Here is a 27,148-nt window from a genome sequence, read left to right as displayed (position 1 = left end):
TTTCAGCGATCGGCCATGTACAAAAAAATGTACTGATTGTTTGAAGAATCGTCCTGTGTGTTGCCAGCCCAGGGCCTCCTTAATAACAGTTTAAGACATTTGGCACAAATAAGCTTTGCTTCTGGAGACAGATAAGAGCAAGGTTAAAGGGGCAGGCTTTGGGAGGGGTGATTGATCATTAATTGTACACAAAAGGACTCAGAGCCTTTTGAAAGATTTTTCCCTGGGGGAATAGGAGGAGGAGGGGCACTAGGGGAAGTGTTTGCAGAAGACAGGGGGACCCCCCTCCTCCTTCTCCTCCTCCCCCCCTCCTTCCTTGGAGAGAGGCCTCACAAACACCCAGCTGCAAGGGACGTAGATCTGCAAAGGACTATTGCAAGGAGTTGGCTGGGGACAGAAGGAAGGAGGGTCAGGGTGTGACAGAGAAGGGAGGGCTAGCTGAAGGTAAGCGAAAGTTTCCTTGGTGCGATGAGTGAGGCTTTGAAAGAGTGTTAAAAGGAGAGAAAACCAGGGAAAAAGAAAATCCTAAAGACTAGAGGGTGAAAGAAGAGCATGCGGCAAGTTGGCACACAGCTGGCAACAAGCAATGCAACTGAAGTGGCAAACTTAGACAACTGACAATGGTCTATCAGCTTGCAATTAAGCAATGTGTCCTTCGCCCGGGTCATCAAGAGCTACAACTTGACATCAGAACCTGAGGACTACAGGAGGACAGCGGATCTTAATACCAGAACCATTGGGGGATTATTAGAATTAACACAACGCTACTTACCGTGAAGTGTAGCCAGGAGTTCTTGGCCCAAACTACCATACAGAACCGAAGATGTTGGACCGAGGATCAGTGTTGGTTTGGGAATGGCAGGATGAATCTTTTCTCTGGAGACCCTACAGCCCACAGGTGGCTCATTACATTGAGCAGGTGCTACAGGAGACCCCTAGGTCCAGCTCAGTGAGCCTCGGGGAGGCCGATGCCAGTCTCACCGCCTACATTCTGGATCTCATCTCTATGAATCAATTCCGTCTGGATACAGGTGAGCCGTCCTCTGTGAGGGCAGGTATGCACAAGACTACTAAGGGTCAGGTTTCCAGGGAAGACGATGGTGGGGCCAGCAGGTGCAGGCTTGACGGGCAATGATGTGTGGAAGGACAGGTGCAATGTACTATTCTGGCGAAGAACAGCAGGGTTTAATTTTAGACACCAATCTACAGTCAGTGCACTAACTTAGTTTTTCTGCACCTAACTGCAGAGTGCTTGCAAGATCTTGGGAGCATCTTATCTCTCACAAAGATTTTCCAATGTTTGGAATGTGTCTGTGTTCAATGTTTCCTTGTTGGCGCTAACCCTAACTGTGATGTGGTGGATACAAGTAGTCTGAGGTCCAGATGAGGAAATGGAAAAGTTCTGGTAATCAAGGTTAGCCGACGTATAGTCAAGAAGTTGTTTCTGGTTTGATTAGTGAGATCGCTTATACCTACCAACCACATTACAGAGTGAGCACCTACCTAAACAATCCATTCATGCTATATCTTGTTAGGTAAAGCCGTGTACACACGGTCGGATTTTCCGACGGGAAATGTTCAATATGAGCTTGTTGTTGGAAAGTCCAAGCATGTGTATGCTCCATCAAACATTTGCTGTCAGACTTTCCGCCAACAAATGTTTGAGAGCGGATTCTCAAACTTTCCACCAACAAATTTTGTTGTCGGATTTTCCGATCGTGTGTACACAAGTCCGTAGGACAAAAGTCCTAACTATTGAACTTCCTTTTTATCAGCTGTCATACGTCTTGTACGACACTATGCTCCTAATTGTTGGCCAACTTTGTGTGACCGTGTGTATGCAAGACAAGTTTGAGCCAACATCCTTCGGACAAAAATTCACGATTTTGCTGTCAGAAAATCCGATTGTGTGTACGGGGCATTATACTATATAGCTGTTTCAAGATGACACAATATCTGAATTTGTGTAGGTAGTATATGTACACATAAAGTGTTCAGTCATTCAAGTTGGACAATCAGGAGTTGATTGCATATGTATGGGCACACCGTGACTGCTGCAGATGTCACCTGCCTAGCAGTGTCTGATTGGAACATAAACATAATACTGTTGCATGTATATGGGGAGTATGCAGGCATCTAAGTATAGTTATGTAAAAGTATCTGTCTAGCTGTTTATGCATGCAAAAGGCCAATGAGAAGAAGATGACATTCAATTTGTTCAGATAAAGAGTTGAATGACTTGCCAGGCACCAACAAGATGCTTTTGCAGAGATTGTTCTGTTTAGGGATTCTAGGAGGTAATAATGACTGTTTCTAATTTGTTACTCACAATACATTTTTCCAACTTGCTGGAAAATTTCTGTTCAACCTGACTAACCCTTCCCTCTTTGAGCGATATAATATGTTAAAGTGGAACTAAACCTTAATATGACCCTAGCGTATTCCCACTACTTTCCTAACCTAATCTGCAAGTGCAACTATCACCTGACTATGGCTCTAGAGTCCATCCCACCCTGCGCCACTTGGACACATATTGTGGCGCAGGGTGGGATTTGTTCACCGGATGTACTACTAATTAGCTGCTCTGGCAAGGGCAGCCAATCAGTAGGCATGGTCTGCTCTTAGACTCAAAGATACCACCCCCCACGCTACTACCAAGCGCCGGATGTAACCCCTGGACCAGAAACAAAGGGAGTTCGGATCGGCTGTCAAGTAAGTGTTAGAGGGGTGATTTTTACAATTATAAAAGGGGAATAGGCAGATTTCTTAAGTTGGCCATACATTGGTACGTTATAGAGGGCGGATAGGCCGGTTTCCCACACTGGTATTATTAGAGGAGGATAGGCCATTTTCTGAAGCTGACCTTACACTGGTAGGTTATAGAGGGGGATAGTCTAGTTTCTTTGGCTAGCCATACGCTTGTAGATTTAGGTATGAATGCTCATACAAAAAATATCATTAGTATAATCAATAAAACTTTGAGAGTTGACAAATATAACTGGAAAACACTTCAAAATGTAATTTCCTTTTAAAACCTTATTTTGGAATGAATGGAATTTCTCTTCCAAAAACCACACTCACTTTTAACTTTTCCTTTGATTTTTTTTTTTTTTCATCTGTGGTTAACCCCATAAACAAAGAAATATGAAAAAAAAAAACATTTTTGGAACGTTTCTGTCAAACAAAATTCTACTGGTGTATGGTCTTTAGTTTGATACTGGCCTGCTTGAACAGCTCCAGTTTATCAGTGGGTTGTATACGCAACAACAGCAACCTCCAAAACCACTGACAAAGGGCAGATGTCTCACTACTCTTCATTATGAAGCAGACATCTTCAACTCTAAGCGGTGTTTAGAGAAGGCTACCCTACAACATCTAACGACATGTTCAATAATGCATCCGCAGACATATTGTATGTTACACTGTGCATTCTCAAATATACCGTGGGGGTCATTTACTAAAACTGAATGGTGTAACATTTGGTGCAGCTCTGCTTAAAGAAACCAATCAACTTCCAGGTTTTGTTGTCAAAGGTTAATTGAACAAGCTGAAGTTAGAAGCTGATTGGCTACAACGCACAGCTGCACCGGATTCTGAGTGCATCAGTTTTAGTAAATCTCCCACCCTATATACAATAATATATATATAGGTTCAGAAAATTAGACAAATTAGAAGGCATCATCAGTAGCATATCCCTGTATACATGTGTGATTATTTCTAGTATGTGCCTGTAACACTCTACAGAAAATGTGCAAAACATGTAATCTTAATGGACAGTTTTAGATATTCCTTGGGAAGCTTGGGAAAAGTAATTGGAGAGTTTGCAAATTAGTGTAGACAGACCACAATGCTGTAATCTGATTTACAAGGAGTGGACATGTATTGATTAAATTGCAGGTTTACTATCTCAGTGTTAGGTGAACAAAAAATCTTTGCTTTCCATTTGGACCCACAGCTCTTTGTCCTTTTCTTCACAACTCTACCTCATATAGGTCTGTTGTATGGATCGGTATAAATAAATGTGCTACTACTACTAAAAGCATTTGTCTTTCTTTTAGCTTAGCATCTACCATGTGCTCGTTTGCTTTTTTTAAGGAAAATTAGAGAAGATGCTTATATACAAGTGATTCCTTCCCAGTGGTCCTTATTATAATATTTAAGCTCTAACGAGCAGGGCCTTCTGAACCCTCCTGTATTGAATTGTATTTTAACTGTACTGTCAGCCCCCATGTTGTAAAGATCTGCACAAACTGTGGACGCTATATAAATCCAGAATAAGTATAATATATATATATTCCATGTAGAGGTACCCAGGATCTGGTGACAATCAAATGCATGTTTTTTTTTTTTTTTTTACCAGCATTCCATGGAAATCTAGGGTTCTTCCAGAGGCTGCTAGGGGTTTCTTGAGTCATAATCAATTTCTGCCTATCAGATAAGTTCCCACTGACACTATTGATCTTTTTAGCTTTTTGTAAGGGGGTAATTCTTCCCAATTTCCAAGTATAAGGAGCATTCTTCACACTGACCTTCACACTTTTTTAACATTTGTAGTTGCAGATACAGTAATATTTAGCAGAGGTTCCAAGAGACCAGAAAGTTATTTCAAAGGTTCCAATGTGCTGAGAAAGGCTGATCTAATGTTCATGAAGCAATCAGGATGACTGGGGGTTGGGACTTTAAATGAAGCAGGCAGGTGTAAAACATTTAAATTTATTGGAAAATCAATGGTAAGTTGTATGAGGGTAATCATGAGGACAACAAGAAGACCAATATATTCCATTCAATGGGAATTTGAGGGACAGAAGGCTGGGGTCAACAAGATTGTGCCTATGTGTTTGACTTTCCAGAACTATCTGTGGCCTCCTTTAGATGTATCAGAAATTTTGTGACATCCTCCAATCCTAATTATGATCAAGATGGGCCTTGTGGGCCTCCATGTGGGTACAGTCTCTTCCTAGGAAGTCCTAGTGTAGGCACTGTGCTCCTTGCTGTGCCAGATAGCATTGAGGCTTCCACATACTGAACATAAAATGCACAGGTATATTGTGTTTGATCACACTTTGCTATCTGAAGATTGAAAAAATATTGAAACAAGTGATATAATAGCAAGTACATGTAGAAGAAAAATGTCAGTTACACAGGTCAATTTTTCTAACACTTCAGTCCTTTGTAAGAACCTCTTGTACTAAACACCTATCAAAGCTTAGATTTTTTTGTAGACTGATGAACCCATGCATGTTTATAGAGTATGTGAACCTTTACTTTACTTACACTTTACTACCAAGTCCTCTTCCTCAGTGCTTTGGTCACAGTTTACAACCCTGCAAGATTGTACAGCCTTTCTCCTGTACTTCTGTACAAGGAGACTTACACAGATTGAAGTCTGAGGTGCTAATGCAGGTAGTACATTGAAGAATTTTAAAGCGTTTGAGAGAATGACTATAAATCTCCAGGTAGACCTTATCACAGGGATTTCAAGGGTAGCAGGTAAGCATTCACTATGACCAAGCCCTTGGGGTAGAGAAATTAAGTAATAAAGGAGACATACACTAAAAGTACACTTATCTCCATTAACTGCCAAGTCATGTCTGTAGATAGTCTAAAGTTGACAATATATGTGAGATGAGAGTTTTTGCGACAAGGTAGACAGCAGCCAGACGTCCATGGGGGCATATTAGAAAATCTTTATGGCCAGATTAAAATTTAGCATCTGTAGACCCTTGCCTATAGGTGGCAGAAGCAAAGTGTTTTCCCATATAGTATAAATACATTCATCACACATAAACCGATTCACAAACTGTGACTATAGTCTCAGCCAGGTCAGGAGAATTAAAACAAGAGAATAATAATCCTTGCAAAACATTTTAGATCCAAAATGGTGTGCCTACATGCTGATGGAAATCCAGGCCTGCCTCTTCTAATAGCTATTGTTCCCCTCAAAGAGATGGAAGACCAAAAGTGTCTGTGTGTGCACCTCCTCCCCCGACTGACATAACCATGAATGCTTGCAATCTGCCCATTAGACCACCCTCGCATATCTATGGCTTCCTAATGGTAGCCTACAGGCTGCCATACACTGCTCGATCCTGCTGAAACAGCCAAAATTCAAGCTGTATGTGGCTATTGTCACCACACGCCTCACAAATTTTTTTTGGATCGCTCAACAACTGCTGAAAAAAAAACGTAGCTGTTCATCCAGCCAGAAATTTTGCAAGCTGTCAACTTCCTTTGCTTCTCTACCTCCTGAATTGTTTATCTGTTATCATTGCTCCCTGTTAGCTCTGTGGACTATAAAACACCTCCTTTTTTATGGAGTCGAAAGAGAGGTGTTATGTAGCCCTACTACAGTGTTATGTAGCCCTAACACAAGCCCTTTCTAGGATGACCAGGCTAATCAATACAGCCATAACAAACACCTCTGATCGGTGGCAATGCTTGCTACTACTAGGCTGTTGATGGCCACTTTGGGATTTGTTTATCTTACAGATCCTCTATACCATTTCACACACCAAAGAGGCGTAATTGGTGATTATCTTGTTTAAAAAAAAAAACACAAGGCCATTACTTCTGTAAATAGAGATCTTCTCTGGAAGGGAAGACTTTTCACAGCTGTGTGTCAGCTAGTTTGTTCTGCAGCAGATGGGCAAATCATCAGTGTCCTAAACAAACCATGTTTCCCATCAGCAAGAAACTCAGATCCATCGCATACGTGACTGATGAATATCGCACTGTTCCCAATTCGACACACAGACATGAATCACAAGGGCTGATAGTGGCAAAACTGTTCCGGGAAACTTATTTTGGGTAGTGTGGAAAATCAACGCATTGCAGAGAACAATGTGACAGTGTATTGCTGACATAAAAAAAAAAAAGAAAACAGAAATGCAAGCAGAACTTCCTTATTCGCAGAGCACTTTCCCATGCATTAGCAATGCATGCTACACTAAAAATAATATATACATACAGTATCTCACAAAAGTGAGTACACCCCTCACATTTTTGTAAATGTTTTATTATATCTTTTCATGTGACAACACTGAAAAAATGACAGTTTGCTACAATGTAATAGTAGTGAGTGTACAGCTTGTATAACAGCGTCAATTTGCTGTCCTCTCAAAATAACTCAACACACAGCTATTAAAGAGGGATTCCACCTATAAAAAAAAATATTAAAAGCCAGCAGCTATAAATACTACAGCTGCTGACTTTTAATAAATGGACACTCACCACGGGAGTCTATGCCCGGAAGTGGGTGTAAATACCTGTCTTTGACAGGTATCTCCACCCCCCTCCCCCCTGAAAGGTGCCAATTGTGACACCGGAGGGGGGAGGGTTCCGATCAGCGGAAGTTCCACTTTAGGGTGGAACCCCGCTTTAATGTCTAAACTGCTGGGAGCAAAAGTGAGTACACCCCTAAGTGAAAATGTCCAAATTGTATATACCAGATACTTTAATAATTAAAGGCTAATATAAGCTTTAGCATGTTTAATGCAATTTTAAAAGTAATTTTTAATAGTTTAAAATATGCAGCTTTCATTTAAAATAATGCCTGGTGATCCTGCCATGAAGATCCTTGGTCAAGCACTTCCTATTATCAGCTGGTGTTCTATCAGTTGGGCGGGGGCGCAGCAGACAGACATGACCACAGATCCTCCCCCATAGCTCCCCCCCCGTCGCTCCTGCCTGCCAGTCCGCTACCCCACACTACCCCTCCACCCCCCCCCGTCGGGACAAATACAAAACTGTCCAATAATGGCAAACAAGAGAATCCAGAATACATACCTTCGAGGTGTGGGTGTCCTTCAGCTCTTGCTTCTCCTGGAACACAGGAATCCCACTGTCTCCCCTGCTCCTAGACTGAGTCGGCAACACAAAAGTTGTGTGCAGTGTAAGAGAGGAGGAATCTGCTTACTGCAGCGGCTGCTTCCCCCCTCCATGTCCAGGCCGTCGCTTCTCCTTCAGGTCTTCAGACTCCCGGCATATGGGATCTTAGTACTACTGGCCAATGGGGTCTCAGGACCCACTTCCTGATTGGCCGGGAGGAGAAACAGGAAGACATTAGCGAATATTCATTCGCTAAAGTCACACAACAGGGTGGGCACTTTTTTTAAGCCAGTTAGAGCCTCAGGCTCTAATCATGTGCTTCTAAAAAAAAAAATCCATTTAACTTCATGCCGCTGGCACCCTGAATGTAGATCAGGGGAAAGGAGCATGGATTAGGGGGTTGGCACCCCTGCGCCCCTAATGAGCAGCTGTCACTGGTGACCACTCTCCTGTCCTGTCTCCTGTTTGCACTCTAGTGTTGTCACTGTGGCTTCAAATAGAGACTACAAGTGGCTGTTCCAACACACATTGCACAGGCATAGTGCACTTTTGTTACCATCGGGAGTCTTGTAAGGAGAAATCTATGCAGCAACATCGCTGGAGTGTATGTAGATAAAACATGGCTGCAAAGAGGCTGCAGGAAATCATTGGTACTGAAATGCCAATAAGGATGAAAATAAATTATTATAATACAAAGTACTTTCAGAAAGTAATTGTCTTTTAGTTTGGGTTTACATGCCATTTTTAAAGGATTGCTAACCCCAAGAATAAAAATGTAATATATTGCTTCTCATTCCTTAGATATAGAGGCTGCATTAGATTTAGTTTTTCACTACTTAGAACATTTTTAGCACAGAAAATACCTGCTGGGAGGTGGGAGGACAATAAATAGCCTTACATAGCTGCGGTGTGTATGATGCGACCACCTACCCTGCTGCAAACCCAGGAGCTATCCCTGACTACCATGTGTTATTAAAGCGGGAGTCCGCCGGGACTCCGCGTTTTTGTTTTTTTTAAAAGCCAGCAGCTACAAATACTGCAGCTGCTGACTTTTAAAATAGTGACACTTACCTGTCCAGCGCGCCCGCGATGTCGGCACCCGAAGCCGATCTCTCGATCGTCTCTAGGGTGCTGCCGCCGCCATCTTGGGTATGGGAATCAGGAAGTGGAGCCTTTCGGCTTCATTTCCCGGTTCCCTACTGCGCATGCGCAAGTCGCGCTGCGCAATAAGGATGGACCCGCTGCCTCTGGGATCTGTGTGTTTCCCAGCAGGCAGCGGGGGGACTTTCGGAAAGGGGCGTAATCTACGCCCCTTTCCGCAGAGAGCTATCCCGGAAGTGGGTGCAGATACCTGTACTGTACAGGTACCTGCACCCCCCTCCCCCCTGAAAGGTGCCAATTGTGGCGCCGGAGGGGGGGAGGGTTTCGATGAGCGGAAGGTCCACTTTAGGGTGGACCTCCGCTTTAAGATCTATTACACCAGACCTACTTTGTTCAGCACAGGGTTGGTCTATATTGAGTTGTACGGTGTTACGGCTGCCACATAGAGGTTTTATTGCTTTCTAACTCCCAAAGCTGTTGGTTGGATGTCACTCGTGTATTAAGTTTTGGGGTTGTTTGTAAGACTGGACTTGTTCCCCTGGTGGTTGATCAAAGCAACTGCAGTTCAGAAGCTGAAACCTTTCTAGCAGATAGCTTTACAGATTTTTTTGTTTTTTGCCATTATAGTCTTCCTATGACACACTGAAATCCTAATGGTGGTAGTCCTGTGGTCCTAGTGTACATGCATATTGACCTGAAGATTTATTCAGGTACCTTGTACATAAATTGTATAAAGTCTCCTGAAGAAGCCATATGCTAGCGAAACTTGTTGAGCAAATATTGTTGTAAAGTGCATTTTGATCACATTTTTAATCTTTGTAAAAAAAAAAAAAACATTTTTAGAGAAGATTGCAATGTCTTTTTTAATGTACAGAATGAAATGTATTATATTTTAAAATATGCTATAGTGCATTATCTTGATCAGGCATCTCATAAGTCCCCGTTCCCTATTTTTCTGCACAGAAAATACCTGTTGATCTTGCCAGAAATGTGGTGTCCTTGTCACTTGTAGTAAGATGAACTGGAGGCAGAAAATGATCTTTATTGTTCATCATTAATGTTATTTTTCTTGCGTAAGCTACTAATGGCATCAACTCAAGATAAAGGAGATAAACTAAAGGCGCCTGGAGCTCATCTTTAACTCAATGTTAGACTAATGGTGGTATAAGCATAAATGGACATACAGAGGGTAGATTCAGACACAGTCTGCTAGACAGTATACTCACTATGCTAACATAACTTAGCCCTTGTACACACGGTCGGAGATTCGGACGGAAAATGTCCGATCGGACCGTGTTGTCGGATAATCCGACTGTGTGTGGGCTCCACCCGACTGTTTCCGTCAGAATATCCGACGGACAAAGTTTTAGAGCTGGGCTATAAAACTTTCCGACAACATGATCCGATCGGACTTTGTCCGATTGTGTGTAGAGAATTCCGGTCAGACAAAGAGCCACACATGCTCAGATCAAATTCCTAGACCAGAGCTATTGGCTACTAGCCTGAATGTAATCCCGTCGTAATGAAATAACGTCATCACGTTACGTACGATCGGATTTTCCGACAACTTTGTCTGACCGTGTGTATGCAACACAAGTTTCGGACAAAATCCAACGGATTTTGTTGTCGGAATGTCCGACCGTGTGTACAAGGGCTTAGACTGGGATTAACTCCTAAGTCAGCAATAAACAGTGCATAAAAGCGTTAATTGCAATGTGAATAATAACACTAAAACCAGTTCAGAGTGCAGTATAGGAGAATAGTTAGAATATGGTGTAATGTCCCCTAAGACGTACCTCTTAGCATAAGAAATAGGCAAAGGTCTCTGTGGAGCAGCTGTAAGTGTTGGGGCCCAGCTGGCTAGTGTTGGGGCCCAGTTTCACCATTGGTGTACATGAATACAGTCCCAGTTAAACCTGCAGGCAGCAAATAAGGCTATCAGATGCTTATATAGTCAGTTTCTTAAGAGCTCAGCCTCTCTAACAGCAGATAGTAAATCCCTGCAGCGGCAGCTCACTGGTCCCAGTGATAATACAGCTCACCATCTGGACACACAAATGCAGCCCTGTCCCCTCCTCCCAGCAATCTTGCACTGGGGAATGTAGTTCCAAAGCTCACCACAGTAGAGTCTATCTCTTCTTTTCCCAGCCAAGCACCTACCTACACAGAAATATACAAAATTGGCTCCTAATTCATGAATTTACACTTATCTAAAAGAGAGACGGATGGGGGAAAAACAGGGACAGAGCATTTGGTTCCAAAAGACAGATCTCTGGAAATGAGTGGAGCTATGCCAAAACTGGTGAAGGGTATTGTAAGGGTAGACTGAAGTTTACTTTGACAGGTCTTCCACATAAGCCATTTAGTCACAATAGAGACTAGAGAAAAGAAGTCAAATACTAAGGGACAATATTATGTAGTTATAACTATGGACAACCATCTGTTTGTGTTTTTTTCTTTTCTATAACAGGTGCTCTTTAAAGCAGCCTATTATCGAATATTAACTCTAACTACTCTATTTGCCTGCTGCCCCTCAACCTAAATTGCCAAAAGGATCTGTTTAATACTTACCTATCACATGTTTACCATCCTTTTTTTTGGCGTGGAAGGCTGTGCAGTCTCCACTGAAGGGTCAATCAGTGGCTCTGCCTGAACACTGGCCTCATCTGTGGTCTTGTCTCAGGCACAGAAAGAAGAAAGCTGATGGGAAAGTACTAACCTGGATCAAGTGTGTATAAGGAGGGTTTCATTTTTTGTATGCTTTTTTTTTTTTTGGGCCCTTTTCACACGGATCGAGTTCCGTGAGCAGGGGCAGTTTCATTGGACAACTATGTCGCAAATGAGGTTAAATGTTGATAAATGTAAAGTTATGCACTTGAGGGCTAAGAATATGCATGGACCATACATACTGGGGGAATACATTAGTGGGGAAGGATCTGGGGGTTTTGGTAGACCATAAGCTTAGTACTAACATATAATACCAAGCTGCAGTTTCCAAAGTGAGCAAAGTAATTTCTTGTATTAAGTTATAGACTCCATAGAGAGAGAGATAATTTTGCCTCAAATCATTAGTAAGACCTCATCTGGAATATGCAGTTCAGTTTTGGGCACCAGTTCTCGAAAAGGATATTGGGGAACTGGAGAAAGTGTAGAGAAGGGCAACCAAACTGATAAGAGGCATGGAGGAGCTCAGCTATGAGGAAAGATTAGAGGAACTGAATTTATTCTCTCTTGGGAAGAGGAGATTCACCACTTTAGCCCTGGGAGGATTTACCTCCTTAATGACCAGGCCATTTTTTGTCATACAGCACTAACTGACCATTGCGTGTCGTACTCAACAAAATTGATATTATTTTTTCCCACAAATAGAATAGAGCTTTCTTTTGTGGTATTTGATCACGTATGTAAATATGTAAGATTCCCTGCTAATTGGAACAGCTTTATGGTTGACCATGAGTAAATGGTTTCCACTGTCTTTTATACTCGACTACCCTCCAATCCAATCCTTCTAAATGGAAGATGACAGATTACTTTCTATTTATAGTAGACCGGTGTTCTATCGAGAAGTGCCTGGGACGAGCGGCGCATGCCGGTGAGGGGTGGATTAGTACATGATGGGGGCGGATTATTCAATGATGGGCAGTGCTGCAAAACACATCTTTTTCTGCTATTCTTCCTGAACGCTTGCGGACGTGTTTAGTCAAATGACGGGTGGATTTTTCTATCTGAAATATATGTGTTTTGTAGCACTGGCCTTCGTTTAAAAATCCACCCCCATCTTGTATTAATCCGCCCCTCACCGTCATGAACACACCTCGCCAGCGCGAGGCACAATCTGACAGAAACTTTTCTTCCGTCAGCTTTTGTGCGCTGATGCCATCTCACCATCACAACAGCTGTTGTGCTGTTCCGAACGGCGTAAGCGTCGTACATCCCGGGCACTATCCGACAGAACACCGGATCGGACCCAGAGGTAGGCAGGTGTAAACAGACCCAAGTCCATTTGCACCTGCTAGTCCATAGGAATGCATAGATTTTCCAATCTGGTCCACCTGAAAAACTGACAGGTGGACAAGATCAAATTGCTTGTGCGAAAGGGGCCTATTGAATGAACCAGATGGACTTGTGTCTTTTTCAACCTGACTAACTATGTAACTATGTGCCACATCTTTGGCTAGCAATTTAGGCTGTAGGGATCAGAAAAAGTGGAATAGGCTATGACTACTATCAGATGACAGGTCTATTTTACCTTGACATGGAATGCCAGTAAAATAAACAATAGTATATTATAAAATATGACCTTTGATCAGGGTATTCCAAGTCAGCAAGTGTTTTTGTGGTTATGAATTATGATAAACTAGTTAATGTGTAAGCCAGTAAACACTGTTAGTATATCATGTAATGTCATAAAGCACACTCAGTGTCTTTAGACATAACTAATTAAAGCCAGTTTTAGCAGGCTTGACAGTAGCCTCATGACATATGATTTTGTGCTGTCCAACCTTCTTCCCATGCTACAATGTGTGTAATCAAGATTGCATCAGCTGTAGATGGTGGTTCTTGAAACCAGGGTACACACAGAGATAATTGATTTCTGCCTGCGGCACTGATCATTAGGGAGAAACCCGAGGGGCTGGTTGTACAGAAATCGATTGGTAGATCGACTTTTGTGCAATGAGCCTGCCTATACACGGATTGAAATTCATCCAGTCCCTGCTGAGCTAGCTGAATTTCGATTCATGTATGGCTGCTCTTCTGTCACGTACACACGGTCGGATTTTCAGACAGGAAATGTTGGATGTGAGCTTGTTGAAAGTCTGACCGTGTGTATGCTCCATCAAACATATGCTGTCAGGTCTCCTCCATCAAATGTTGGCTAGCAGGTTCTCAAATTTTCCTCCAACAAAGCTTTGTTGTCGGACTTTCCAATCGTGTATACACAAGTCTGTCGCACAAAAGTTCACGCATGCTCAGAATCAAGTACAAGCTGAGAGCGTTCAGTCTTGTAAAACTAGCGTTTGTAATGGAGATATCACGTACGTCTTGTACGTCACTACGTTCGTAATTGTTGGCCAAGATTTGTGTGACCGTGTGTATGCAAGACAAGTTGGAGCCAATATCCTTCAAACAAAAATCCACGGTTTTGTTGTCAGAAAGTCTGATTGTGTGTACGGGGCATTACACTGTGTCAGTGATGTTGTACGTTTTTTCCATATCTTTGTGATAATTGGCTGGTTTTTGACCTCTTAGGGGATGATACAGAGAGGTCTTGATTACAAAAGAAATCGGAAAATCTCCCAAAAACTGAAATTCACTGTTCTGTTTTGGGCTAAAATCCTTGTTTTCAGTTTGGTGGATAGGTGCAGAGACAAGGAGATGCAATCAATCATGGCAGCTCTCCATATGAATAAATCGTAATAAGTTATAAAATTTGACATTTCCCATGTGGCCCAACACACATCAAACGTATTAGGTCCTAAAAGAAATAGGAAGCCCAATCCCTCGATACACGTTGGCTGTATTATTTAGGCTGGGTTCACACTGGATACAGATGCGGGGGTCCCGTGCGTCCCCGTTCACCATTTCAGGTCTGATTTCTGCCCGAATTTTGGGCTGAATTTGGACCTGAAACAGACCAAAAAGATGCTCAGGGCTCCTGTACAAATTCGCACCAGAGCCGCATCGGATATATATGAACCCGCTCCATAGAGAGCCAGTCACATTCTCCTATTGCGAATCGAATTCCTTTTTTCCGCATTCGATTCGCTATAGTGTGAAGCCGGCCTTTAATTTTTTTTCCAATAAAGTCTCATCCTCCTGTGAAAAAGAAAAGAATTTTGGACTTTAGATGAGGCATCTGAAGTAGGAATCAGAGGTACCTCCATCCCTCCATCCTACTGAAATTGTTGGCTAACTAGCTGTCTATGTTGTAACTCCAGTTCTTTCTAAATTATAACATGCAACAAGCAAATAAGGTCACATCTCCTGGTCTGCATTCCTGTCTTGGGTCAGTGAATTTCAATGGTATGGAAGCCACCAGTCCAACAGGACAACCAGGCAACTATTGTTTTCAAAACAACATTTCCTCTATACTATCTTCTGTACTTTCTCATTACAGGCCTCTCTATAAAATGCTTGGTTAAAATAAAAAGATAGGGAAGGTAAAGATTTTGGAAATGTGGAACTTTTTAGGGCAAATATTTCCAAGTCCCCCAAAAAATAGGGATAGTTGACAGCCATGCATATCCCTATACAAGATTATCATAACAAGCCCCCCACCCTCTCTGGGGACCATCTGTTTAATGCATTAGCTGGATTCATCTCGCCCCCTGGCGTGGATCTCAGATTACGACCAGATATTGGCACTTTCACACCACATTACACCCAGTCTAGTGTTCCTGTAACACCGCTGGTGAGAGTAATCTACAGGGAAGTAGGTAGAGTTGCCACCTCATCCCTTTAAACCCGAACACATATGAATTACACAGCTTCTGAGACTAATTTATTGCAGATAAGGCACCAAGTGAGTTTAATTACCACCTTAATCAGCCACAGAACCTGTTTAATTATTGTGTTCGGTTTTAAAGGGATTGGGTGGCAACCCTAGAAGTAGGTTCTGTGAGCATCCATCGCAGGGCTGCACATGGTCTAGAGAGAAATATAGTGCAGGTCATTGTTTAGTGCAGGATGTTCTGACACACAGCCCAGCAGGAAGGCCAACTCTGCAGTTATCTGTCTCTTGTGTGTCTGCATGTCATGTTGGGGGTCTTGGACTAAACAGCTGTGCCTTTGTCTCCCATTAACCCTCCAGCTATAAGCTCCCACAGCCTAGAGGCCAGCTGTGTGTAGACCACTCTAGATCCTCCCCCCACTAGGCTTCTCTTTCTCTAATCACTCTCCAGACAATCTCTCTGTACAGCTCCCTTTTATTTTTTTATTTGTAGATATAAACATGACTGTGATCAGCATAATCTTATCTATTTTCCATAGTTTGTGTATATTTTGTGTTCAGGTATGGAAGCTTAGAACATGTATAAGGGAAGATACAGAAGGCGGCAGAGCTTACAATCTAAAATACAGAGGGGAGTGCTACAATATAGTTTCATAGTTAGTAAGGTTGAATAAAGACACCAGTCCATCCTGAGTGAGTGTCTACAATTGTCCCTATCCCTATACATTGCACACTCACATTGGTCCCTACTCTCAAGGAGCCCACAGTCCAAGGTCCCCATTCATATACTAGGGTCAATTTTGGACAGAAGCCAACTAACCTACATGTCTTTGGATTGTGGGAGGAAACCAGCGTACCCAGAGGAAACATGCAAACTCCAGGCAGGTAGTGTCTTGGTTGGGATACGAACCAGTGACCCTTCTTAGTGCTAGGTGAGAGTGCTAACCACTACACCACTGTGCCGCCCATAACCACTGTGCCGCCCATATCTTGATCTAAATGTGTGATAACCACAATAAATGCTATATTTCTGTTTGTGTTTTCACCAAATCACTATAAATTATATGATTAAAGGTCATATAAAGATATTAGTACCTTATCCAATGCTTAAAATGACCTAGTGACAAAAAAGTGATTTTGTGCAACAATATAATACAGTGTATAAAAATATATATCATCTTATTAACAAAATCCTTGTAAAGTGCTCCAATATTATAAAACAAAAGTGTTCCAGTGCACTAAAGTGCTACATGAAAAATTCTTCATGCGATAACATGTGTTGATGTAACTATAAAGCCCATTCCAATTTAATCAGATCCACAGGCTATATTGGTAATGACCAAATGTATACTTGTGTCCACTCAGGTGCTCTCCCCTACTGTGTCTGTGCTAAAGGTTTTTTTTTTTTTTTTTTACATAACAAACATATCATACTTCCACTGTGCAGTTCGTTTTGCACAAAGTGGCCCCGAACTTCATCTTCTGAGGTCCCTCGGTGGTTCTCACAGCTCCTCCCCACATCAGATAACCCACTGGGAAAAGCACTCTCCCCGGGGGCTACATTGTGGGCACACTCCCGAATCCCTGCCCCCGGCGCCCGTGTCATTGAATTTGATTGACAGCAGCCACTGAAGCCAATGGCTACGCTGCTATCAATCTATCCAATCAAGAGCTGAGAACCCCGGGCAGAGAGAGCGCATCCCCGTGGGTCAAGTTGGAGGGTTTAGGTAAGTAAAACAGAGGGGCTGGTCACTGACAGGTGTTTTTCACCTTAATGCATAGGATGCATTAAGGTGAAAAAATGCAAACATTTACAACCCCTTTAAGCACTGGGTAAAGTACTAATATCTAATGATCTTAACCACATAATTTATAGTGATTTGGTGAAAGCACAAACGGAAGTATAATATTTATTGTGGTTTTCACACATTTAGATCAAGATAGCGCAGCACTCTCCTCTGTATTTTAGTTTGGTTTGCACGGTCATATAGGATGTGATCAGTGCTAGCAGTTGTTGCTAGCAGTGTACATTAACTAATTGACATATATTTATGGTAGCTCGCAATAATTTTACTATTTAGAGCCTACAATCTAGCCTTGCGAGTCAGGTGTGATTTGGGAACCCACAGTGGATTTGCAGGCATCCCACATCGCACCAGTGTGAACCGAGCTTAAGGGCCGAGTGTTCCTGGCAGTGAGCAGTCTTTTTATTTTTGTACACCATAGTGATGGACTATTGTTGTTTGTTTTCTTTTCTGAGGATAAGCTATTTTCTGTTTGCCTGTTTTTGTTTTTATTTTGAAAAATAAAAGGACTGTTTGCTATTACCAAATGTGGCTGGCTATTACAGAGGATACAGAATGTGGAAGCGCAATAAACATTTATAATAAATAGGATTATACAGAAGGTGGAAGAACTTAGACCCCTTTCACACTGTGGAGGTTTTCAGGCACTTTAGCGCTGGAACTAACCTCTGCTAAGCATCTGGAAACCGCCTCTCATTCATTCCAGTATGATTTTTCACACTGGGGTGGTGCGCTTGCGGGACCGGAAAAAAAAGTCCTGCAGGCAGCATTTTTGCGGGCAGTTTGAATGCCCCTGCCAATTGCGTCGCTTTTGGGCTGCTAACGTGTGAAAGGGATCTTAAGGTATAAAAATGGTACAGAAAGTGGAAGAGCTTACAGGGTATGACTGAGGATACAGAAGATCTTGCAATCTATTAGGTTATAAAGAATGGTACAGAGTGTGAAAGATCTACCTGAGCAACATGAAAGAAGTCAAAGATCACTGGGCACACTGTCGCCCAGTGTCCCTTCCTCATAATGCCATACTATCGTGTCGTAATCATGTGTATTGCGTGGCAAAGATGGGTTTAAATCAGGTGGTCAGGAGCAGTGCCTCCTGCACTTGTGAATGAGCTCTTAGTTGCATTCGGCAGCGGCACCCTTAGGGCTCGTTTACACGTAAAGTTTGGGGGCCTTTTTCACTTAAATGAGTCATGCTTGTCATATGCTATACCCATAAACCATGGCAGGGTGTATAACTCCTGCTGCTGCCGCAGTATGTGTACAACCTTGGCCACTGCAGTGGGTATGATTGGGGAGGGGGTGATAAAAACATGTCTTAATTAATGGGTTTTACCACCGCCAAAACTGCAAATGTAAATTAATCCTCACCATTCCCACTGATGTACTGTGGTTTACCTGCACTGTGGGTGCAGCGCATCTACAGTATTTGAAAGCAGCTCTATACTATTAATTCCAGTGCATTGCTTCACACTGATCTGAAGATTTCTTCTTTCCTGCTGCTGGCACCACTGTGGAGACCGATAGCTGAGATAAGAGGTGGCGTGCAGTTGGCATCACTCCTCATAGCACAGGAACCAGCACTACAGAGGAGGCATCAGCTTATGCGGCTCTTGCTCCCTACTACAGCTCCAAATTTACAAGTAGTCCCTCTGCATTGCACTTTGTTTGATACTCTGGAATGGTGGGTCAGCAAGCCCAGACCACAATCTACCAGTCACCTGTTTGTGATCTACTGGTAGATCGCGATCTGCAAGTTTCTGACCCCTGGTTTACATTTTATCACATATAAGCAATGATACAGAAGGTGGAAGAGCTTACAGTCTATTAGGGTATTGGGGAGGATACACAAGGTGGAAGAGCTTATAACTAGAGGATACAGAATGTGGATGAGCATACAATTTATTAGGATATAAGAGAGGATACAGAACATGGAAAAGCTTACAATCTATTATGGTATTAGGAAGGTTATAGAAGGTGTGAGAGCTTATAAACTATTAGAACAGTTTTTCCCAACTTCATTCCTCAAGTACCATCATAAGGCAATGTTTTGGGATGTCCTTTAGATAAAATAGCTGTCATAAATGCAAAGCCATTGGAAACCACTGGGAGCTTGGGAACCACTGTATTAGGGTATAAAGGTGATTACAAAGGTGGTAGAGCTTACTCTATTAGAATATAAGGGAGGGTGCAGACATTGGACACACTTACAATCTATCTATTTCATTTATTTTATGTGGATAAAGGGGGTAGAAGAACATACAACCTAGTAGAATATAAGGAAGGATACAGAAGGTGGATGGGCTTACAATGAATTAAAGCGGAGTTCCACCCAAAAATGGACCTTCTGCTTTTCCAGTTTGCTCCCACTTTCTAGCATAGATACCCGAGCCACCTGCGGCACACAGGTCCCAGAAGACAGCAGGGACCAGTGGGATAGCACAGTGTGAGTCGTGCATGCGCAGTAGGGAACCAGGAAGTGAAGTTGCAAGTCTTCACTTCCTGATTTCCTTATCGAAGATGGCGGCAGCATCCGACAGCCGAGGGATAGATCGTAAAAAAGTGAGGATACGGAAGGTGGAGGAGCTAACAATCTAATAATCGAATAAGGCAGTGATCTCCAAACTCCGGCCTGCAAGCCACATGCGGCCATTTGCTCGTCTTAATCTGGCCCTTCGGGCACTACTGTATTCCTCCTATTGACACCAACTATGGTGCATAATTCCTCCCACTGATAACAATGATGGGGCACTATTCCTTTGACTAATATCAATGATAAACCATTCTTCCTTCCACTAACGTAAATGATAATGGCACTGTTCCTCTTCCTACTGACCACAAGCACTTTGTAATGTTTTTTATTACCATTGACCACAAAGCCCAAGGTATTGTTTGCTCCCATTGATGACTGGACATTTTCTGCTTCCGCTGACCACAATCCAGCCCCCAAAGTCTGAAGGACAGTAAACTAGCCCTTTCTTTAGAAACTTTGTCAACCACTGTATAGGGAAGGCTATAGAAATTGGAAGAGCTTACAGTTTATTAGGATATAAGGAAGGATACAGATGATAACAGAGCAGACAGTCTAGTAGGCTATTGGGGAGGGCATCAGTACCTGGTCTCATAAATGTGCTTTTGACTTAATGGGCCAAAATTCACACAGACAACCCTATAATTCCCCATGCTCTTGTGGAAAGCCTTCACAGATGCTGTTATAGCCACTGACATATATGGTATGTCAGTAAAAGTGATGATTGAACCAATGAAATTAAACACCACGGTCCTCAAGGTCTCCCATGATGTTGCTCTACTCCTGTAGAGCCATCTGCTTTATGCAGCAAGGCTTTTTTACTGGCACATAGTTTGTGATGATCTCATGTAAGAGCGCTGCGTTTTGCATAGGTGTACAGTGACATGTGCAGTGACTTATAGGCAATCAGAACTGATTTTCACACGGTAGGATTTTTTCTACTTCACACATGAGACTTTGTATGCAGGTATTAGTTTACGGCATTAATTACATTCTTCGTAGTTCTTAGGAATCTATATTATTTTTAGATAAAAGATCTCAGCTCTTGAGAATATTGAATTTTTTCTTATTATGGATCAAGGTACACCTTGAGGGCAACATTGACCAGTTGAGGAGCATTATCTGATATTTTAGTCAAGCAGAGCCAGATATGTGCATTTAGAATGCTTACCTCTCAACTCCTGAGATGTGAAATAGAGACACCTAAACTTTTTGGATCACAGCTACTCTATTTCTAGGGCTATATTTCCCACAAGGCACAAGTGATTTTCAGACAGAGGTCAGAAATGGCACACTTCACACTTCTCTCCATACAGGCTTCCTTTAACCTTTTCAGAATCAGAGGTCACTGACATGGAGATGCAGAAACCATATTCAGCAGTGTCAGTATGCGTTGGTTAACTTAACAGAAAAGCTGGCCATAGCTGGATCGAAATCCTGAAGAACCATCTAAATTTTGATCCATATGTGGCCATGCCTGTTTGACAAAAGTCAATTGTTAGATCAACTTTTGTTGAATGACCTTGATTGGAGAGTCCTGCTGTCAGAATACAATGTTCCAGTGGATTCCTCCAACTAACTTACTTGTGTGGGTGGAGAAATCCGTTTTTATTTGTTTGTTTTTTGTGGCTGAATGAAAAAAAAAAACAATCATTTATGGCCAGCCTAACTCTATGACAAACTACCTAAATAATTTTAACCTTTATGGACATATAGACTTTTATTTATTTTTCAATAATAAAGCACTGGGTAAACTGTCAGCGCTATATAAATCCTGTATTATAATAATAATAATAATAAATACCCTTTTCAGATTTATTATTATAGGCTGACAAATGGTTAACAGGGCTCGCTCCAGATAATTTGCTTCAGGGGTGCTTGTGGTTAAAGTGAGGGTGCTACTGTGGCACTTTACCTGTGTGCGAAAGTGGGTGAGGCCAGCAAGTGGGCATGGCTAGCAAGTGGAGGTTTTTTCAATGGTGATCTGTATGTCCTTGCCTCTGTATACCAAAAAAAAAAAAGCCAAAAAATGCAGCGCTGGCCTAGACTTCATCTATAAAATTGTACAAATGGACTTATAAAACCTATAAATGAATAGCGGTAAAACCCCCTATATATAATCCTAATAATTGATGTACATATTTTACATTTTATTATTATTATTATATATAGGGGGTTTCACCGCTATCTGCAGAGAGGGTGACACCATCACTACTATATTGCAATACATTGGTGATTTGCACTGGATATTCATTTATAGGTTTTACCATTGCACTTATAAATCCATTTGTTCAATTTTATAGATTAAGTGTGGGGCAGCACTGCATTATTTGCTTTTATTGATTTGCGTTAGATGAGGGAACCAGCTAACAAAATTCTCTTATTGCTTTTGAGATTTTTAATTTTTTTTGCATGGTACTTGTTTTACTTGGTTTGTTATGTCCTCTGTATACTAGTAACCACTTTCCCTGCATATTGGTGGTCAGCATGCGCCCTGTATGCTGATGATACTTGCAGGAGGATGTCACATACAAGGTGCAGGAGGATGCTACGTGCAAGGTTCAGGAGGATGCTAAGTGCAGGGTGCAGGAGGATGCTACGTGCAAGGTTCGGGAGGATGCTACGTGCAAGGTTCAGGAGGATGCTACGTGCAGGGCGCAGGAGGATGCTACGTGCAGGGTGCAGGAGGATTCGACGTGCAGGGCGCAGGAGGATGCTACGTGAAGGGCGCAGGAGGATGCTACGTGCAGGGCGGAGGAGGATGCTAAGTGCAGGGCGCAGAAGGATGCTACATGCAGGGCGCAGAAGGATGCTACGTGCAGGGTTCAGGAAGATGCTATGTACAGCGTGCAGGGCTCAGGAGGATGCTACATACAACGTGAAAGGTTCAGGAATGCATTATGTAAAGAGCGCAAGGTTTAGGAATGAATTATGTACAGAGCGCAAGGTTTAGGAATGAATTATGTACAGAATGCAAAGTTCAGGAATTAATTAAACTGCAGGAGCCAAAGCAAGAATGGTGGCATCAGATGGATAATGAGTGCAGCCAAGCAGGCCATGCAGCAGTGTGAACATCCATCCAGCACAGCCAGGGATTGGTGGGCGAGGTCCGGTACAAGGATTTTTGCCCACACAAGAGAAGGTGCATTTTGGCACCCCCCCTCCCCCCCCCTTCGCCCATCATGACTGAATCTAGGGTGCCCCCCCCAGATTTCAGTTGCGTCCTCCCAAAGCCCCGACAGCATAGACATCTAATTTGTGAGCTCTGTTGCTTCTCTGCAAAGAAACAGCCTCCTCCACCTCTTTATTGGTTAAATGCTGCTGTTCTGTCTGGCAATCCTCTCCCTGTCACAGCAGTGTGCTCTCCAGCAAGTAGCAGTATGCCCTGTTCTCACCCAATCTCCTGAGCTGATGGTACATCTCCTGGCCTGGGGACCGTGGCACCATTGTTCCCCAGACTCTTCATACTCTCCCTGAATAAGCTGCCGATCTGCCACTCTCCCTCCCAGTCCTGCCAACCCTGTTTCACTACTTGTGAGGTGGTTCTGGCCCACTAAACTGACAGTCCTCTGCACTTTACTCTGCCATGTTTTTAGACGCTTAGGACCTGTGCATACCTCTCACTCATCTCCACCATCCAGCACTGCTGCTACATCTCCATGCACAGGAGTCTCTGCACTGTGATCTCACAGACCCAGGGTTATAGGATGTTTACCACTATGGAAAAAATAATAAATGCACAGATTTTTGCAGAAAAAATTTGCATTTATTTTGTTCCAGCAGGACCATGGAAAGCATTGCACCCACAATCAGTAGATCATGCATGCAATAGGAGCTCCTGTGACATGTCCTCCAGCTTTCAGCCCATGTACACTGTCATGCAAACCTCTAACCTTCTCCTCTGCCCTACTGACCCTCTGTACACTGCCATGCAAACTGCTAACTTTATCCTCTGCCCTGCTGACCCTCTGTACACTGCCATGCAAACTGCTAACTTTATCCTCTGACCTGCTGACCCTCTTTACACTGCCATGAAAACGGCTTACCTTATCCTCTGCCCTGCTAACCCTCTGTACACTGTCATGCAAACTGCTAACATTCTCCTCTGCCCTACTGACCCTCTGTACACTGCCATGCAAACTGCTAAACTTATCCTCTGCCCTACTGACCCTCTGTACACTCCCCTGCTGATCTCCCATCCTCTGCCCTCTCATAATTTTTACCGACATCAGACAGGCTAGATCTGGCCCTGTGCCTCCTTCCACCCGCCTTCTATGTGATGGCAGGTTAGGCAAACTGAAATGTCCATGTTGCGCCCAGTGGGAGAGAGGGTGCAGCGTTAGGGAATGGAAGACTGGTATTTTAAAAATACAAATATCCAACAAATGGCTGAGGATTTGGATTAAAAAAAAAAGTACATACTTAGGTGAATGCGGCATCACTCTGATACTGCATCTGTCCCCGCTGGCTCCACACCAAGAACTGAGCAATTAAACACAGCTGATCACTCAGTTCTCCCCTCCTCTCTGAGCAGAGAGCTGTGACTGTCAGTCAATCTTTGCTTTGCCCCTCCAATGCTCACTGGAGCACTGGGCTGTGGAGGGGGCGGGAGCTCAGGTTCTTGGTGGAACACTGAGAGGCTGAGCCAGCTGCTGGTCAGGCATCTGGGTGGATCCCGACTTTAATCTTCCTAGAGTCTGTACCAGCTCTGGGATATCAGCCGACAGTGAACTTCAGCTGAATCTGGATCATAGGAGTGCAGAACAAACTGCACTCCTGTTATCATAGGAGAAGTACAGCCAAATGAGCTTTGACCATACTTCTTCTTTAGCCCTGGTTCACATTTGTGTGGGCAGGATAGCCCATTCATTTGAATGGGCTGCTGTGCCTGGGTTTTCCGCAAAAAAAAAGGGTTCCTGCACCTTTTTAAAAACGCAGTGGCAGGGAAAAAGTGTGGTCTTGTTGACCATGTGATTTTCCTGTAGTTTCCGCAAATGCAGCATGGGTTGAGATGTGGGGGGGGGGGGGTGCCATTCATAATGAATGGCACCCCCCCCCCACATCTCATGAGAGCAGTGCAATTTAGCTGCAGGTGGTTGTGGGAACAGATGTGATTCCTGCACCCGCAACCAGCCTGCACAGTGTGAATCACAGCCTAATATCTATGAGAGGTGCCATAAGTGCAGCCAGGATTTTGTGTAAAGACTGTTCTGGTGCATCATTAGTTAACAGAAAGCAGTTGCAGGTAGCTTATTACCTTTACGTGTCTGAGGGGGATGCCGAGGTATGCAATGTAAGTGTGCTCTGAAAATCATGAGGACTCTGGCAGGGGTGAGAAGAGGCCGGTGCAGCAGCAGATAGTTGAGATGGAATTTTAATAGAAGAGTGAACAAACCTGCTATATTCAGAAGTTGTGTGCCTGCTTGGTGACTGCACTGCTCCCCCTCCTCTCTTCGGGATTCGTTATGCCCTGGGCGCAGTGATCGGTGTGTACAGCTGGTCTCTCTATATGTGCTGTTCTGTAGGGGGAGGTCAGTAGCTCCCCAGGGAAGGATGCTGGACAGAGATGTTGATCTCTAATATGGACATCCAAGACACACCCCCAAGGTTTCCAATTTGTGCCCTAAGACAGCTTCCTGAGTAGTGAGAGTGAATGGAGCTGTCAAGTCCAAGCTCTGATGTCGGGGATGGGCTGGGCCAATATGTGGAGCTCCATCCCTGTTTGTCAGACAGCCCATGTATAGACAAACAGCCGATGTTTATGCATTGGTGAGCAAGGAAGAAGGTGGCAGGGGGCAGGACCGATTGTAACTAGTGTATGTGTTCCCACAGTGGTGTATAATGAACCTGAAATATTGTGGGTACATATACACTCGTTACAATTGGCACTGCCCCCTGCTAGCTTCCTCCCCGCCCACCAATGCACAAACGCCGGTGTTCTGGCAGATAGTGTCCTGCCATCATACAGTGTCCGCTCTGTACTGCGCATGCGCAGTACGGAGCAGAAGAAGCTTCAGAAAATCTCCAAAGATGAACGGCGCCTGCGCCGTGAGGGGAGGTGGTAGCCCCACCATCCAAGCGGACATAGGGTTGGAAAAATTAGAGGGCCCCTCGTGGGCTCGCTTCACTCGCCACGCTTCGGGCTCGGCCTCGCTGCGCTCGGCTCTTTTATATTCCAACTCTATGTCCACTTGGATGGTGGGGCTAGAACCTGGACTCACGGCGCAGGTGCCGTTCATCTTCGGGTATTTTCGGAATCTGTGTGTGCTGTGTACTGCGTATGCGCAGCACACAGCGGACACTATCCGATGGTGGACAGTATATGATAGGACGCCGGCTGTTTGTTTATGCACGGGATGTCTGACAGAGGGGACGGAGCTCGACATATCAGCCCCGCCCATCCCCGACATCAGAGCTTGGATTTTGTCAGCTCTACTCACTCTTAGTGTCACTGCCGCTGTAACCTTCTGGCTTGCCCACCAATCCCTGTCTGTACTGGATGAATATTGACATTGCTGCATGTCCTGCTCGGGCTAGGCTGTTAGCAATAAGTATGGGCACCCCCCTGAATCCGGGGACAGATCCGGGACAGACTTGGTCTGGGGACAGTGCCCTCAACTCGGGGACGTCTGGTCACTCTATCTTTGGAGTAGTCATAAGATTTCCTGTAGGTGATATGTTGCTCTATTTTTTTTCTTTGTAGGCTCTAGTATGGTAGAAAATGGTAGTAATGAATTTCTTTGAAGGCTCTAGAAATCCCATGAATAGTGTTCCATGGTCAATCATTGGAAAATGCTCCATGATCATCTCATTTATATTGCTTAATAGTCAGTTTGCGGTCAATAATCATCCCATGAATAATGCTTAGTGGTCAGCCTGTAGATGGTGCTCAATGTTTACTCCATTGATAATGTTCAATAATCAGTTGGTGGAGAGCTCAATAGTCATTCTGTGGAATGGATAGTGCTCAATGGTGAGCTTGGGAACAGTGCTCAATAGGTAACCCATGCATGGTGATCTGTGGTCACCCCATGGATAGTGTTCAGTAGTCAATAGTTGATTGTGCCTAATAGTCATTCTATACAATGCCTTTGTATACTGTGGTCTGCATGCAGTTGTTATCCTATTGATAGTACTCCATATTCATGCTATTTTCTTGCTAGTAATTTTCTATAGTATTCCATGAGCCATTCTGTATAAAAAAATCTCCAGTCACGCAAACAATACTTCTCCATCGTTATCCTGAGAATACTGCTCCATGGTTATTCTGCTCTATAGTCATCCTCCATGGTGTTTCAAGGTCATTCTGACAATACTGTTCCATGAACATGCTGAGAATAGCACACCCTGATCATCCCATGTAGAGTACTTACAGCTCTTTTGACTATACTCCTCTAATGGGTCACAGGAGTGCACTTAGTTCTGTACTCCTGG

General features: G+C 43.4%; 1 protein-coding gene across 2 annotated transcripts in view; it reads left to right on the top strand.

The window, feature by feature from the left end:
• The first annotated feature begins 227 nt into the window (after positions 1-227).
• The window catches only part of LOC143930425 (uncharacterized), a 71,402-nt gene continuing 44,481 nt past the window's right edge, over positions 228-27,148 (top strand). Inside the window, exon 1 of one of the 2 annotated variants that reach the window (XM_077454733.1) lies at positions 228-1,031. In XM_077454733.1, coding sequence (XP_077310859.1) covers positions 824-1,031 — 208 coding nt within the window. In that variant the 5' untranslated portion in view covers positions 228-823. Of the gene's footprint in view, positions 1,032-2,241; positions 2,713-27,148 lie in introns of those variants that run through there. The other variant, XM_077454734.1, reaches the window with a different exon arrangement.

Source organism: Lithobates pipiens, unplaced genomic scaffold (assembly GCF_037356315.1).
Source record: "Lithobates pipiens isolate NorthernLeopardFrog02 unplaced genomic scaffold, aLitPip1_a1.2 Scaffold_25, whole genome shotgun sequence".
Classification (NCBI taxonomy): Eukaryota; Metazoa; Chordata; class Amphibia; order Anura; family Ranidae; genus Lithobates; species Lithobates pipiens.
Note: the sequence above shows the minus strand (reverse complement) of the source record. Positions and strands in the feature narration are given on the sequence as shown.